Source organism: Lepisma saccharinum, chromosome 25 (assembly GCF_977018435.1).
Source record: "Lepisma saccharinum chromosome 25, izLepSacc3.1, whole genome shotgun sequence".
Lineage (NCBI taxonomy): Eukaryota > Metazoa > Arthropoda > Insecta > Zygentoma > Lepismatidae > Lepisma > Lepisma saccharinum.
In genome coordinates, this window is record NC_139253.1 from 40,898,985 (window position 1) to 40,916,802 (window position 17,818).

The 17,818-nt window shown below is 38.0% G+C and overlaps 1 protein-coding gene across 1 annotated transcript; it reads left to right on the forward strand.

Moving 5' to 3' along the window:
- The first annotated feature begins 547 nt into the window (after positions 1 to 547).
- LOC145978613 (uncharacterized) lies at positions 548 to 16,722 on the forward strand. Its single transcript, XM_083111342.1, has 3 exons — positions 548 to 595; positions 3,404 to 3,628; positions 16,118 to 16,722. Exons 1-3 carry the CDS (start codon positions 581 to 583, stop codon positions 16,532 to 16,534), a joined length of 657 nt encoding a protein of 218 aa, XP_082967468.1. The 5' UTR covers positions 548 to 580; the 3' UTR covers positions 16,535 to 16,722.
- The last annotated feature ends 1,096 nt before the right edge of the window (positions 16,723 to 17,818 follow it).

Here is a 17,818-nt window from a genome sequence, read left to right on the forward strand (position 1 = left end):
CGCATAATGGAGATTGGAATTCTTGATGAAGGAAGAAAGCTGAGGTGAAAACTGACTTGCAGCCGATTTGCTGTTATCCACGGTCCCTCCCCTTCCACACCCAACGCGAGAAAACAAAAATTAGGAGCAAAAGAAGAAATCGTGCTCTGCAATACGTCATCCGAAAACATTCCAGAGTTCTGGTAAACGCTCGGGACTTGTTATGAAACAGAAATCTCTCTCTCCCATCATCACCCACGACCAATGAGAGTAAACAAAAGCATGAACGGCTTCTTTTTTCACCTAACAACACGGCAGATGTAATTTTTCCAATCCCTTGGTGTCGAGTCTCACAATCTATCAAGTACATCTTCTTCCTACGAAAAAAACAAAAGTAAAAATCGCCGTCCGCCATTTACGACTGACACCCTGATCTAATTGGGGAATCTCTTTTGTCTCCCTGCATGGATTTCACCCTTCCATTTTTTTCCAGTACTTCGCACCCATTTCGTCAACCACCGTGCACAAGTATAAAAGGGAAAGGTGGTGTTTTGCAAGCCAGCAGTCTGCTCACCTCCCAGGGAAGCATTAGACGATCTCCATGGCTCAAACAAAGGTGGGATTATTATTGTGTGAGAGTTATGAAGTGGAACGGTAGCTGTTGTGTATAACAGCATGCTTTCTACTCACTGCTTTGGTGTTCTGTGTTGGGTTTATCTTAGTTTCGAGCATTAGGGGGTATCGGTCGAATTGTTGTGCAGTCTCCACTGGCCAGCTGTACTGTGAATTGTCTTTCTCTTGTAAAATGGGTAGGGTACAACGCAGATCTACAAGTATTAGGAACTTGGGTGTGTAAGGAGCTACCTTCTGGTAAGGCAACCAAAGTCTACATCACTTTTACGTAGTAGCTGCTTCTTGCAGGCCAACGAAGCTCTGGCGCCTGGACCCAGGGCCAGGACAATCCTTTGTGGGATTGTGTTGTCCTGTGCTTATTCTTCTGTGGTACTGAGTGTCTCTTTACAGCCTCAGCTTAAAACCAGTGTATGAGGATTTTATCCTCGGAGACAGTATAGTCTTAAAATAATTCTTGAAGCTTTCATGGCGACGAATGATGAAGAGGTTTTTCTCTGGATATCAACCAGGTAATTTCCGGATAGGCTCCCGAGCTTTCGAGAACCTACGTCAATCTCATCACTTCAATCCCTGAAGAAGAGAGTTGCGCTGGTTCTCGGAAGCTCGGAAGCCTATCCGGAAAATACCTGGTTGATATCCCAAGTAAACCTCTTGATTAAATACGTAAAAATAGAATAACAAAGTTTTTAACAGACATATTTTATTTCCTTGTTAGGGGCCTGTCCTCAATTTTGATTTAGTTAAGGGGCTTATCCCCGTATTGAGTGACGGACAAATATAGCCTATGGACTGTGTACCCATGCTCAGTGATGTGCCGTAGACTATAAGTTTACGTCTACATGCGTTGTCTACACGTAATATACGCGTAGATTACATTGGGTTGTAGTTTGCATAGACTACGTAGACAATTTAAAGTGCATTAAAATTAATTTTCAAGGGTTTCATGAGAAGAAAGTGACATTTTCAACTATATTGGTTCCTAACGAACTGAAAAGAATCCTATTGACAACAAAATTTATCTTCTCTTCTATTATCAACTATGGAAGATAATAAATAGCATGCAAAAAAATAACAGATGGCAGTCATGAGGCAACATTAGTCTTTTCCCCATAAAACACTAGAATATTTCCTATATTATGTTTTTTCCTAGTTGAGAAATTGTTCGAATTTGGAAGAAAGAGGATGAAAAGTTCTCCTCACACATCAGCAACTGATACGCAGTATAATTTTCTTTTAATTCCACGGCGCCCTTTAATAAGTTATCACCTTTCGCCATGTTGTTTACATAGTTTACGTCATGTACGTGTATAAAATTGTCTACGTGTAGAATGTAGACTATCGTTGTTTCGCGTAGGCGCATGTCGCTGCCCATGCTACAAAAGTCAATCAACCATATAATGTGAGCCTATCGAGACTATAAACCTATTTAGTCTAGTTACCAAAAAGAAAATCTGGAGATACTAATTTTCGTTCTTGTCCCAGTTTGTTCACCGAGCGAAGATCATTGCTAGACTTTCTTGACCTTACAAATTACCTCTCATAATATCATTCTGAACATTCATAAAATGTTCAAAAGTACCATTTTTAAGTATAAATTACAGATGTATGATTCGTTCTGAAGATGTATGATTCAAATTTCACCATTCTCTTGTCACATTTTATATTGTTCAATGCACATCCTAGACAACTCCGTACCATAATTACACCGGTTTACACTTTTTCTGCTTCTCTTGTGTTCAATTAATAACACGATGTGGCTTATATGTAATATTAAATCGTATTTCTAGTGTAAAAATAATGTATATAAGCATAGCTAAAGGTCAGGTTTTACGTCACAGAAGAAAATATTGGCGTTGGTGTATCGAGAGAGTTGGAGTCTTTAAGTTAAATATAAGACAAGAATCATAGTTTAGGATATACAATTTTATTTAAAGTTTATGCATTAAGGAACTGAAAATTAAAGTTTAGTTTTGAAGCTATATTTCATTAATTGATATGAAACTTATATTTTTTACACTTTTAGAGAAATCCTTGTCAGCAGATGCTTCAGTACTACTAAATATCGTCTGCTAATATTTTATATGACTAAATTTCCATTTCTCATATATTATTTCTATTTATTACTATTTTTCACGCAGTAAATTACAGGTTCAGTTTTAATTTTCCGTACGTGTGTATACTGCATCGTTTTACTTTTTCTTTCCAATACTTCGTTTGAAAATGAAATATTCATATTTGCAATGTTGATTTTTTTGGGCTTAGTTTTCTCATTTGTTACCAGAATAATATCCGTTTCTCATTATATCTATAAACCACACGCCGGTCCCCGTTGCGGAGTGGTTAGCACATCGTGCTACTACGCCAGGGGTCCCGGGTTCGAATCCGTTCATGAATTTCATCACATCATCACGCATCCCCATGTTTGCAAATTAGCCAAAAGTAGCACAAAAAGCGAAGTAAAATAAAGCTAATCAATCACTCAATGAACCATAAACCACACAAGACCTACATGGTTAGTTTCATAACTATATTGGGCTGGTTTGCGTAACACGTTAGTAAGTCATGCGATATGCTTTTTTGTGTCATCCTCATCGTCGCGATTAAATGTAAAAAGATGACTATAAATTATCCAATATGGTAATCGTGCAACTTTTATTATGCATTGCATAATCCGTAGACAGTCTATTATTATTCCATGTCAATCTTATATTATTTCTTGCTGCATTTATGTCTCTTTGTTTTTACTATCTTTATGTCGAAGAGGAATAACACTATTATCCGTCTTTTTCAGATGCTCCTTTGCACCATCGTGCTTACTCTAGCCACCAAAGTGGTACTAGGGGGCGGAGGTTTTGGTGGTGGCCACGGGGGAGGCTACAGTGGAGGAGGTGGCCATGGAGGAGGAAGCTCCTTTGGTGGAAGTGGTGGCTACGCAGGGTCTGGTGGCCACGGAGGTGGATCGTTTGGCGGATCGGGAGGTTATGGAGGCGGTGGTGGATCAGATGCTTACAGCCAGGTATGTGTGCATAATTGATATCTTTTTCGGGCTGACCTCCGTGGCGCAGTGGTTAGCACATCGCGCTACGACGCCAAGGGTCCCTAGTTAGAATCCCTGTGTTTCTTCTGAGTGTTTTCTTCTTTTTTAATTACATCATATCGTCACTCATCCTCATCGTCGTGATTAGGCAAAATTGGCAGAAAAGCGACGTCATATAATCCAATTCGATGAATGAAGCAATACCTTTCTTTGCAGTCGCTAGCGCAACGCGCTACGGAGCAGAGATCCAAGTTTCGAATCCTGGGCAAGCCATTTCCGATCATCCATGTCATCAAATTATCCTCATCGTCGCGATTAAAAAAAGAGAAACAAGATCAGCGTGAATTAACTGAAACACAAAAGACAAGTATGTTTATTGGGGTTCAATTTTTTTGCTATTGACAGAAGTTCATGGGTATTTAAGTCCACTTTCCACACAGAGAGGCTAATCGGGTCTGGACCTACAGTTTAAAGTTTGATCCGAACCACAATGTATCCAATGGCTTTTTGAAATAATGAAATAATGTTAGTTTACATGCATTAAAAGTATCTTGTGATATGTATCAACGGTGTGAAATGTACGTTCAGTGTTTACGTTTGAATAGACTGGCAGTTTTGGTACGTCACAGTAGAAATAATTTATTCGATTAGTCGTGAAACATAAAATGAAAGAACACTTACTTACAGTAAAAATCAAGAGTTGATTAACTAACTAGCGCAACTTCTGTGCCATGATTATAGTTTTTTAGTGTATCGGTGCTTCTTATTTGTAATATAATCCAGGGGGAAAGTATATGAAGGGAATATATAATAGCTATGGGACATACACTCAGCACGTCACCATAACCAAACGGAAAGTAAGGAATATCATTTATTTCTTCTATCTCTATGGCCGTATAGTCATAAGAGCAATATTTTTGAATTAAATGATATTCCTAAAATACAATGGCAAACTAAAGATTTTTGTTGAGAATGTATGTGGATTTTTTTTCCTGTGAGCATAGTAATATAATTATTATGGCAGAAAAACCTGCACTAATTATATATTGACAGTTAGACGAATGAAAAATGTGTATGATATGTAATTTTGCAGAAAAAATAACTAAATATCTTCATGTTGAAAATGATGTGTAGCAAAAATACGTACGACAGACTGGTTCATTTAGCTGTGTTAGTTATTAAGTTCAATCTTTAGATTATCAATTCCCATGTTTCCTCAAATATTGTTATGTAGTCTAATTTTATCACTTTTATGTGAGAGGGTGCTTTCCTTGTGTACATCCTCGTTCTGATAATTTGCAATTTACAATTTACAATCTCCCTACCCACATTAATAATAACAATTATTGTAATGGATAACTTGTTGCAACTAAGCAAGTAAGACAGCGAAGAGAAAAGGTAAAATATTTATCAGTTCTATTTTCAATTGCTATAATTTCACAGTTCTACTTCAGCCGCTGTAACCCTTTTGGATTTCAAAGTGTTGCATGTAGAAATGAGGCTAATCCCCTTCAATTTTCTGTTTTTTAAAATGACATTCTTATGCTGCCTTGTAGATAAAAATATGATTATTATGATTGGATAGAGACGAACCAAGAACGAAATTGAAATTCTACATAGTGGAGTGACCATGTATTGAGCTATAAAGGGAGGTCCCTCTTAAAAATGTAAAGTTCCACAGCGTCCGTTGCACCATGCGATGAAGGCATGTGGGAGGATCTGGATGTTGGGCTCCACACATTCGCGATCCAGGCCATTTTCTTGGAAGCTCCAGTCACATTTATTTTCCGCGGTTTCGCCCAAGTACCCATTTTATTACATACTGAGTGAATCCAAGAGTCGGTTTATGCAGAAATACCCAGGATCATCCACCCCTGGAATCGAACCCGTGTCTTCCACATGGCTGCAGATGCTCTGCTGACTGGACCACCTCGGCTCGTGAAAAATGGTCATTTCGTTATTCATGAACTCGACATTTGTCCTCGTCACTGCCACTGTCCTAAAGAACAGAAACAAAGAACACATTTATAATGAAAACTGTCATCCTGCCTGGTACTTTTCCTTCTGGGATGAAATAACCAGTTAAGCTTTATCTGCCAATATGTATATTTCAACTATGAAACCATCCGGCCTTAAGGTCCTAAGATTTCGGCCTGCGTACGGGACCGTTGGCCACACACCATCGTGAGGAAATTGGGGAGCTACGAGTGAGTAGCGTAACCCGGTCATGGAAATCTACAACGACTGGGGATTCGTCGTGCTGATTGGATGATCTACCACCTCGGCTGGTGAGAGTGAGTGAGGTAGTTGGTAGGTAGACCCTGGCCCTCAAGGGCTGTTGCGCCACAGGTTATTATATTTATTTTAGAAACACAGAACTTAAAACGAAGGCCGTGGTTAGATTCGATCCAGCAATGTAGTCATGTCTGTGAAAATAGCACTGGTGCTATAAAGCTCAGTGAACCGCCTTGAGGTTTTACAACTGCAGAAAAGCCATGGAACTCCTTCCTTCTACCCCAAAAGCAGCTCAGCATCTTTCGATCCCATCACAAAATGCAATCCATCAATTTCAGTTAAGTGATAATTGATGAATGGGTTGGACAATGGCCTAACACTTTTAAGAGATTAATGCCACCAACGCACACGCCGTAATGGCTGCTTCAGCACGACTTCCAAATTATTCACAGCTCTTGCAAAATTCAGAGAAGCTCGTTAAAATCTATTGCCCAGTTTCATTCACGGATGTTCCGATACAACACCTCCACCTCTCTCAAAAGGGAAGCCTTATAATATTGTATAAAATGACTATCCTTAAATGGCAATAAACATCCTCACATACACATTTTATACATACACACACATACTTGAAAAGAGACGCCATCTCCACTACTTGAATCTTACTTACTTACTTAGTCTTTCGTTCTCCAAGGCTCTGCTCGATACATATGATGTAATGTTATTCCCTTCTTACCTTTAATAGTCGTTACCTTGTTACATATTAGCCTCTTAGTACTTACCCTGATCCAAGTTTTTGTCTTCTGTTTACCTCTTCAGCTGCTTTTTCAGTTATGTTGATTGTTGTTTTATTGATTTGGTGTTTTAAGTCCACTTTATGCACAGTAAGGCTAATCGGAGCAGGACCTACAGTTTAAAGTGGGATCCGAACCACTGTGCCAAGTGCCCCCACCGGGACCCCTTGATTGCAAGGCGACGGCGCTACCACTGCGCCATCGGGGAAGCCCCTCAGTTATGTCGAACCGATGTTTGAAACACATGTACTAATTCATAGGGTAATGCAGTATTTCCATTATACTATTCTCACAAAACGTTAGAGAGGAAGACGGCAAAGTGATGTGTTGTTCAAGCCCACTTTATGCACGAATAGCTAATTGGAACTGCACCTACTGGGATCCCAATTACTGGGATATATTATACATATACCAATGGAAATTAGACAAAGGAACCAAAGATTATAAGATGACATCGTTTACCAATACACTAAAGTGGGGAAAGAAAAGAAAGATAGTTTCACCCGCTCTCGTATTTAATGCACTATCGTGCTGCCACACACAGCTAAGGAAAGGCTCTGCACATCATTGACCTTCACAGCACATGCTACTTGATAGGAAGCTGAGTGTGGTAAACTTGAGTTACGGTACCACTTTCCACGAATCGAAAAGAAGGTGAACCATTCTTGGTCAGCATCATCTGCATATAGTCCATCCATGCAGGTCTTGTAATCCACCACACACCATTACTAACCAAAAAGCATGAGCCAAACTTTACTTTCGCCGACCTCTGTGGTGTAGCGGTTAGCATAGCGCGCTACGACGCCAGGGGTTCTGGTTTCGAATCCTGGCCCGGGCATGAGTGTTCTTTGAGAGTGTCTCTCCATCAATTGCACTATCATGACTTATCATCATCACCGCGATTATCCAAAAGTGGCAGAAACGCGACGTAAAATAACCTAATTCAATCAATCAAACCAAACTTTATTTTTCCTGATGTGCTCCTTAGTTGTTCTACAAGAAACAGAAAGAGATTAACTGATAACTCTGTAATTTGATCGACTACTTTTTTCCTAATCAACAGTCTATTACCCATTACATACACAATTATTCGACAGGTAGAAATACTGCATGATAAATAATGCAACAAAAATTACACCCTGTACCGTACCGGGAATCTGTGCAGAAAGCGAACGAAAACAAGTCCTCTGCGCAAGTAGTGACTCGAGACGGCTCGACCAATGAACTCGTTTGAAAGGAAGTAAGTGTATGTAGGGGAAAACACGGCTACAGCTATAGAGCGACCACAAGGAAAGGAACCTTCGACGAAAAGTCTCCGGCAGCTTTCCCTTCCTCCGTTCAGCTCGGGCCATAAGAAAGCATGCTCCACCCTGCCCCTCCTTTCCACGCGGGAATACGGTGCACAGGAGTCGCGGATCTGCGCAGGTTTCTTTGCTTGTGGTTCCACTATACCAGCAGTTTGCAGCAGCGCGCATACTTTACTCCGCCCACTCGCTTTCTCCCCTTCGCCACCGTTATGCGTGGCCTTGCTCCACACATTTCCGAGATAAGAGTGCAGGTTAGATAGTTCTGAAAATATTCAACTAAAAAAAAATCAGTGAAATGAAGGCGCGCAGAAAACCAAAATGTACAAAAAAATATATGTTTCTAAAACTTACTGCACGCAAAGCTCATAACAAATTCAACGAGTATTGCATAATTAAATAGCATTACGGTCACTTATATTCCGTCATGAATTTATTCATATCGTTGCTTCTCACTCCTGAGGTCATGATCCTGTCGTGATTCTTCTCCATGTTGCAATTTATCAATATCTGGCTCCCATGATGGTTTCTCAACGTCTTCCCTTTCCTACGTACGCTATGCTCCTATCCCCTGTCACTTCAGCGAACCTCTGCATGCTTCATTCATTATTCACTGTTGGCATCCACTTTCAATATCTTCTAATTGAAATTCAAGGCAGATTTCGCGAAACATATCTTCACTAGGTCCATCCGGAGAAGGTGGCACATGAACGATAATATCCATTATTGTTTGTCATCATGGGTATCTTTCATCCTGCCGCGTCTTGCATTCGGACTCAAGTACACATAAATACAAAGAATGTTACTATATTTTAGCTTTCCATATTTCTTAATATAAATGTAGTTTTCATTGATATAGATGCACACTTCATATTTCCTCATAAAATGGCTAAATACGCAGCAAATATACAAACACATATTCATTCATTCACGTACAATACATATAACATACAACATAGTACGTAACACATGAGATATATATACACTTATCAGTGGCGTAGCATGAGCATTTCGGATGGGAACGCCAAGTTAGAAGGAAGGGTAGGCCTTTTTTTTTTTTTTTGCTTAAGAGTTTACTTATGGAATTAGCCGACATATGTATTGTCTATTTAAAATCACAATCTCATTGTGTTTATTACATTAAGTCAGCCGGGTTCCGATAAAACATGATCCATGCTTTTTTTATGTAGAAAATAAGATGCCTCAGTGTGCAATAAATGCTTGGAGCACTGGTGTTTATACCATTTTTAATTAGATTGCTCAAGTCAGAAACACCGCACACCATTCGGAGTATTTTGCTCCACACGTAACACATGTGTAGCAAAACAGTATTTTATAATCAAGGAAACCTTTCGGCATGACGCAAGTAATTAAAAACCTACCTCAATCACAAGCGCCTTTAGAACAACAGTAGACTTCATTGTTGTGGATGATACAACTATTGAATGATTTGGTTTATTTTACTTCGCTTTCTATCACTTTTGGCTAATCGCAAATATGAATATGAGTTATGATATTGATGAAGTTGGTGAAGAGACACTCACAAAGAACAAACATGCGTAGGCTCGGGATTCGAACCGGAAACCTCTCGCGCTGTGCAAAACACACCGACACGAAGGGGGGGTGGATGATCCAACAATCGTACACTCTACTGACGTAACAGTGCCTATTAGTAGTAATTCAGAGTTTCAGACCACTGTTTATTGTATCTTGAGAATGCTGATAAATATTTTAAAATAATTTTGTCAAGAGATCATACAATGTTAAGAGTTTTGAAACGAATACTAAACATTTCCACTGGCACAATATTAGGCAGTTAGATACTAACGAAAAAATATTTTTTTAAATAAATAGTTTTGTGGGTTAGGTGGTAGAGCAGCCACAGGCTGAACTTCTACCACGAGGACTTTATCAATTTGTTTGACAAAAACTTTTTTGTTCTTTTAGTTTTTAATGCACTTCACTGTTCTTGCGATAAATTACACGATGCAGTGGTCATTAAAGAAAGATACGTCAGTCAATATTGCTTATTGTAGCATCACACAGCATGAGCAGAGGCACGAGCGCTAAAAACCGGGTAGGAATTCTACTTCTGTTGTCTGCATCGGAAGTACAGCGCCTTGAATCGGAAGGCAGGAAAGGTCACATGGCCCCTAGAACCAATCAGGTCTCCGTAAGCCCGCGTATGGCGAGAGCATTTCGCCCGTGCTGTAGAGATCCAAGCCACAAGCTTTCCCTTCTTCTCTCTGCCTACAGGCAGGTATGGTCCTGTACGCCAAACCTAGCCGGCGTCCGGCAAGCAAAGACATTAGAGAAATGCTACAAGGAGAGCTGTTAGTGGAGCGTTGTAGACGGATCGCGAAAAATAGCTTTTATAATGCCATTATGCTCAAACAAACATGTATATAATTAGTCACGTTTTACTTTATATTTACAGCATTTACGCATTTTTAAAATTTTAAATCAGGGAGCGCCGGGCGTATGGGCGTATTAGGACGCTACGCTACTGACACTTATCTACATACATTTAGGCAAGAGATTTATACGTAATTCACAAGTATTGCACACTGTAAATGGCAACATTTATATTAAACAATCTATATTCTATCAGAGTTTCGTTTTCTATAACACTGAATCTATTATTCTTTAATATTTGTCAAATGGAAGTGAAAAATCTACACATTAGTTGTTTGCAACAAGGATATTGTAACTGTGACACATTCTATTTATTGGTGAGTTTCTATACTTCTGAGTTTTTGAAATTTTAGAAGTTAGAATATTTCTATTACGCAGATTATTTTTTCTTATATTGAATTGCATTTGACCGAGAAAGGAACTGTTGTCTAAGACACCATTAATTGTTATATACGTACAAGTACAACTGTTCTAATATTTGTCTCCTAATACTAAGACTCTAAAAACCAAATATGTCAAGAAGGTTATTATAATTCACGTTATTTTGTCGTGGGGACATATCATATTTTTTGTGAAACACATACCTTAGGAACCTTTCTGAATTCTTTCTATGGTATTTTCGTACGATCTATACATTGGAGACCAAATAACGGATGCGTATCAAGTCTACTTCTTACTATGCTATTATATAAAGTTGTAACACAATGTATACTCTTAAAACCTCTAGAATTCCTTATAACAAAACCTAATGATCTGTAGGCTTTATTTACCATATATGATATGTGTTCTTTGAAGATCAAAGCAGAATCAATGAAAACACCAAGATATTTGATTAGATTCACCTCTGGAAGTAATTTACCAGAAATTGAATATGTACACCTCAAATTATTTCTTTTATTCGTTAATTGCATAAAGTAGTACTTATTTGTATTAAATGTGAGATCATTTAAGCAGCTCTATTCCTATAGTTTCTCTATATCTTCTTTGAGATCTATTGTATCGTCTAGACCATTAATTACTTTGTATAATTTAATATCATCAGTATACAAAATAATTTGTGAGTTCTTAACATAAGTTGGTAGATCGTTTACATATAAAATAAATAAGAGATGTCCTAGATTAGATTCTTGTGGGATCGGAGTTTACAGTATATTCACATGATTTTGATTCTTTGTAAGTTACATATTGTCTCCTATCCTGAAGATATGATTTCAGTAAATTCAACATATTATTTGTCAAACCAAAGCCTGATATTTTATGCAGAATAATATCATGGTTGATTTTATCAAAAGCTTTTGCACAGTCAGTATAGATTGTGTGTACAGCAGATCTACAATAGAACGCATTATATACATCTTGCACAAAATTTGTTAAATTGGTTGTAGTAGATCTACCTGAAAAAAAAACAATGTTGGCAATCGCTTATGAAGTTTTTATCATGTTTGAATATTCTTGTAAATAAAATTTGTTCTAACACTTTAGCAGGTGCACATATTACAGCAATTGGTCTATAATTTTCAATTCTTGTACTTTCACCTGATTTTAAGATTGGACAGACTTTAGTTAATTTCCAAATCTTGGGGAAACGTTGTGTCTTCATTATTAAATTATAAATAAAACATAATGGTTTCTGAAGCACTTCGGCGCAATCTTTAATTACATATGGAGGAATTCCATCTGGCCCACTGGATTTTTTCGGTTTTAATTTTGTTACTGCATGCCAATATTCCTTGTCAGTGATCCCATCATTAGTGAGTGAACTAGATACCTTTAATTAAATTTCATCGGTAATTTCGTATGTGCTAGGATATTCAGAATAAACAGATTGTAAGTATGAAGCAAAGCTGTCAGCTATAGTTTGATTTGTTTGTAAAGTTCTGCTGTCATGTATCATAGTTTGATTTGGATACGCGTTTCTACCTTTCCTATTATGTACATACGATATGCTTTATTCATAATTGCCTTTGCCTTTTTGAGAGTTTCTCTATATTTTGTTTTACTATCATCAGCGTATTTCATGCACTTTCTATAATATTCCTTAAGTTTTAAAGCTTTAATAATTTCTCCAGTAAACCACTGAGGGTATTTGTATTTTCTGTGGACCTTTATCTTTGGTAAAGTGTTATGAAATACAGAGTTCACATTTTCATAAAAATAGTTTACAATCTCTTCCACTTCACCCATGCTAGTAATGGGAGCCCAGTTTATGTCTCGTAACATTTCGTATAATGTTAAAAAGTGTGCCCTCTTAAAATCTAATATTTCGACTGGATTTGGTTTCAACACATTTGTTGATATTTTAAAATGCACATTTAATATTAAAGCCGGATGGTGAAGATCTTCCTTGACAAGAGGCATCTCATCCCTATTGACGATGATATTGTTATGTACATTTGTTAGAATTAAATCTAGGGTTGTACTATTGTGATTTTTAATATTGATAATAGAATGTAAGTTATAAAGATTCAATAAATTGTCCAAACTTCTGTAACAAGTTCCACCTGTTTGCAGGTTTTAGTTGGAATCTAAAATTTTCGGCAGATTAAAATCACCAATTACAATAATGTTATTGTTTTGCAATACTTCGTAGTCTTCAAACAGATCATAGAATGATATATAATCATTGAGAGTTGAAGAAGGGGTGAAGTATACAGCAATTACATAATATATTCTATTATTTAAGTTTACTTTTACATATAAAATATCCCTATTATTGTCTAGAATAATATTATTAGATCTTATATTATGCTTAATAGCAATTAATACGCCTCCTCCTCTCTTATTTTCTAACCTGTCATGTCGGAACACATTATAGTTATCATCAAACAATTCATTACTGTATACACCACTATTTAACCACGTTTCAGTAATAACAATTATTTCGTAACAATTCACAATATTATTTATATAAAACTCTTGTGTTTTTTTTTGTATTTAGACCTCTAACATTTTGATAGTAAATGGAAATGTCATTTGGGGAAGCCATTTAGAGTCATGCCAATTTAGTAATATCTTCAATTGTCTTTAAAACAAAAACATTCCTGTCGCCTTCTCTTTTTCTTAGTTTAATCGTACCTGACCTGTGAACCCACAAGAATGCATATGTTTTCTCTCGTTTTATTTTTCTTGCTTGACCAGCTTTATCATGAAAATACTTTTTTATCCCACAAATATATCCATTAAACTGACTCATCCTATTCACAATATTTATATTAATTTATTTTCTTCTTACGAAGAGGTGTTAAGCTTTCGTTAATATATACACTGTCATTACCAGAAAATCCTGCATGGGTACAATTAAGATTCCTTTTAACCTTTCGTTTATTTTTTTCTTTATCTGCCCGCCTTACAAACTTGACAATAATACCTGCTGATTTTTGATGAGGAAGTTTTCTTAACCTATGGCAAGTGTCTATCATCTCATTTTCCACTTGCATATCTAGAGCCCGTCCTACATTTTTCACAATTTCATAAGGATCTTCATTTGGGTTTCCGTGAATGCCGAAAATTTCCACTATATTTCTTCTCCCGTATTGTTCAAGTTCATCAAGCTGCAACTGTGTCTCCTGAAGTTGCTTCTTGAGTTGTGACAAGCTCTATACGTGAAATTGGATCTCACCGCCGAAGTTCTTGGGTTCAAGTGGCGACCTGGGCATCTGTGTTCTTTATTGGTGTCAATTGATCAATTTTGTCTAGCTAATCATCACTCATCCTCATTGTCGCGATCAGCCGGAAAGTTCCAGAAACATGGCGTAAAATAATTTTTTATAAAAAAAAAATCACATTTTAGATTTGCTTTATTTTTTACTTTTTGTGCCACTTTTAGCTAATTTGCGCACATGGGGATGAGTGATGATATGATGAAACTGAGAAATGGATACTCACAAACTTCCATACCCAGGCCGGGATTGAACCCGGGACTTCTGGCGTCGTAGCGCGATGAGCTAACCACTCCGCCACGGGGACTGGCTCACATTTTAGAGAAAGTTTTTCCCAAATTCGAAATTATTTGTAACTTGTCGTTTCCATTCGTCACCAATTATATAAATTCACTTTTCCTATTACGGATAAAATCTTAAAATAGTTTTTTTTGGCGGCAAATATGTTATTTTCTTTGTCATATGATCACCCAAAAAGACATTGGCATAATGAATTACAATGTCCAGGCATTATGATTCCCTACATTGATAACCTTGCTTATCTCAAAACGGAAGACTTCATAATAAATAAAGTAGACTATTCAGCATTTGTTTCTCCTTTATATATATATTTTTTTACATATACATCAGACTTTAAGCTATTGTTCTGGTTTTTTGAATTTATCAAATACTTTGTGTACGAGGTTATTATCCCAATTAGAGGGTGTTGCAGTCGTGATTCTGCACAAAGTTATCATCAGGGCATATCGTATAGGAAACACAAGTAATATGGTAAATCAGTTAACAAACAGATAGAATATCAACAATAATGAAATGTTAACAGTTGTTGCGGTGGAGACAAGGTTATAAATTTTGTCCTGTTGCTAGCTTGGTTCACGAAACAAGGTCAGATATTCTAAATTCATTTGAACTACAAGCAGTTTTGGTTCCATGGAAAAAAGAATCGTTCATTTTTTCGATTCCCGCTTTGCCTTATTAATAACATAACAATGAACCGTGGTGCAACAGCTCATTGAAGGCCCAGGCCTACCTACATGCCGGCCTCACTCCCACCTGATCCTACTCACTCACCCGAGGTTGAGTTACGGGGTGACGTGTGGTCAGCACGACGAACATCCAGTCGTTGCTGAAGATTTTTCATCACTGGGTTACGCTACTCATTCCTAGCGCCCCAATTTCCTCACGATGGTGGGTGGCCAATGGTCCTATGCAGAGGCCGAAATCTCAGGAGAAAAGTTGTTACGCTTCCCCCAGGAGACTCGAACCTGCGCGCGTCCCACAGCCGGAGCCCAAAGCCTGACGCTTTAAGCTTGACGCCCACTGAGTCGCGGAGAAACGAGGCAACAGAAAACAACAGAACCTACATTGAAATCAAATGGTGTAACGTCCACTACAGGAAAACGTGCAGAACCTTAGCGGGAATGTCCATGCCAGAAGTCTGCAGGTTAAGATAAGGTTATCGCCCAATGAGATGCCGGTAACTGGTCTGTTGCGTTCAGTTGCCGTGTTTCTCCGCGTCTCAGTGGGCGTTAAGCTTTAGACCGCAAGGCCACGTGCGGGACATTAACAAAGATAAATTAAGGCAGCTTTCAGACCGAAGCGATAGGAAGCACGGGGTTTTCACACCGAAGTGAGAACCGACAAGCGACACGGGCCAGTCTGTAGCTTGTCACGCCACTTCTGCACGAAAGGTTATACTCATTTATAAAAGTTATTTTCCAAGTTACACGTCGCTTCGGTCTAAACCCTCCTTAAGAGATTTATTAATACCCATATTTCTAGGGATAGCCTAGCCTGAAGATACTTGTACACCCAGCGGCGAAAGAAACAGTAGGCGAATTGTTCACCAGCATTTTCATTCGCTCTGTATTACACAATGTGATGACAATGAATTGAAATAAAGACTTCAATAAGCAGGGAACGAACCAACACAGTTTCATTCCATAAAACAACACAGGATGTAGAATAAAAAAGTAACGAAAATAGCGGTGGACAATTTGCCTACCATTATCTTTGCCGTTGACTGTACGCTTGTGACGAAAAAATGTATTTATATTACAGCCTCAGCCGTACAGCTTTTCCTACGCTGTGAGAGACGCCCACTCTGGAAACGACTACAAGCAGCAGGAGAGCAGCGATGGGAACACCGTGAAGGGCGAATACCGGGTTCTTCTTCCGGACGGCCGAACGCAGATAGTGAGCTACACAGCAGACTACAACGGGTACAACGCCAATGTGCAGTATGAAGGACAAGCCAGCTTCCCGTCAGGTGGAGGAGGCCATGGGGGTTCTGGCGGTCATGGAGGATTTGGAGGGGGTTCTGGGGGTCATGGAGGATTTGGAGGGGGTTCCGGCGGCCATGGAGGATTCGGAGGGGGTTCCGGCGGTCATGGAGGATTTGGAGGGGGTTCTGGGGGTCATGGAGGAGGCTCCAAAGGGGTATCTTCCTCCTATGGCCCTCCAGGATATGGTAAATAGTAGTCCTTAAAACGTTCCAAATATAAGGAGGTAATGACGGGTATGTATTAGTGCCTTTGTATTTAATAACGCTTTGACTGTAAAGCAAATAGTGATATTAATATTTATGTATTTATTTTACTAAGCATTTATTTATAACACTGAAGTATGTATATTTATGTAACGAATAAAGTATGGCTGTGTGAATAAGAGTAAAACTAAATGATGTTTTCCTTATTCGTTCCTAAAGTTTTCTAATGAAGATTACAGTCACATGAAGTTTGACTTGTACGCTCCAACATCAACGTTCTTATCTTACTTGTCTTTCGTAAGAAGCTCTAGCCAAATACATCAAGATCGTTTTGAAAGCAGTATTAAATTCATTACACTAAGTATGAGTTTGTGTATATAATTTTAATTATACTCAACCAAGAATCTTACCATAATTATACAAAAGTTCCTGAAGCATAAAAATCTGTTCATAATCAAGGATAATGTGAAGAATGTTGGAGCAAAGATCCAAGAAATTAACACCCTTTTCATGCATTTCTCATAATTAGTGGCGACTTTATAAAACTTGTTACTGATTAATAACACACAGTACAAGTTTTGCATTTCTTCCTTTCACTGGTAAGTTAGCCCACAGTAATCTGTAAAGTATAGTCAAATGAAAAATTAAGATGACATTCTGTTAATAAGATTGAGGAGAAGTATCTTAAATTAATATGGTCGATTTATTTTGTATGTTAATAGTATTTTCCAAGACTCACAGTGAAGAAGTAAGGTGTATATATTTTTGTCGCTTGCATTTTAGAATTCGATAGTTACTAAGGTATCAGGAAGACGAACTCACCCTAAAATTAATTTCGTGGCTCACTGCAGCACAATAAAACCTTATGGGATAATGTTGCAGAACGACTGGATGTTCGCCGAACTGATTATACACCACTCCGTAACTGGCTGGAAGATCTCCAACTTCTGGTGGGAGTGAAGACAGCAGTCGATAGGTAGGCACTATCCCTCACGGGCTGCTAAGCCACGGGTTATTTACAATGTTGCATAAACATATCCTGCATCTTAGTCAAGCAACAACCATGAAAATATTTTGTAGCAGGTACGAAAAAGGGTGACGTTAGCAATGGAAAACCTTTTAGAAATTCACCTGGTTAATATTCTGAGAGAATCTAACCAAAAATGATACAATACAACGTACCGTAAATGTTCATTGAAACTTCATATTGATAACAAAAGTGATCACTATTCTTTGATGTAAGGTTGTGCTACAGAAAGGACTTTAAAAAAAAC

Bases quoted from the DNA above. Each gene is read 5' to 3' on its own strand.
- LOC145978613 (XM_083111342.1), top strand. The intron at 3,629-16,117 runs GTATGTGTGCAT...TTTATATTACAG, and splicing joins GATCAGATGCTTACAGCCAG to CCTCAGCCGTACAGCTTTTC.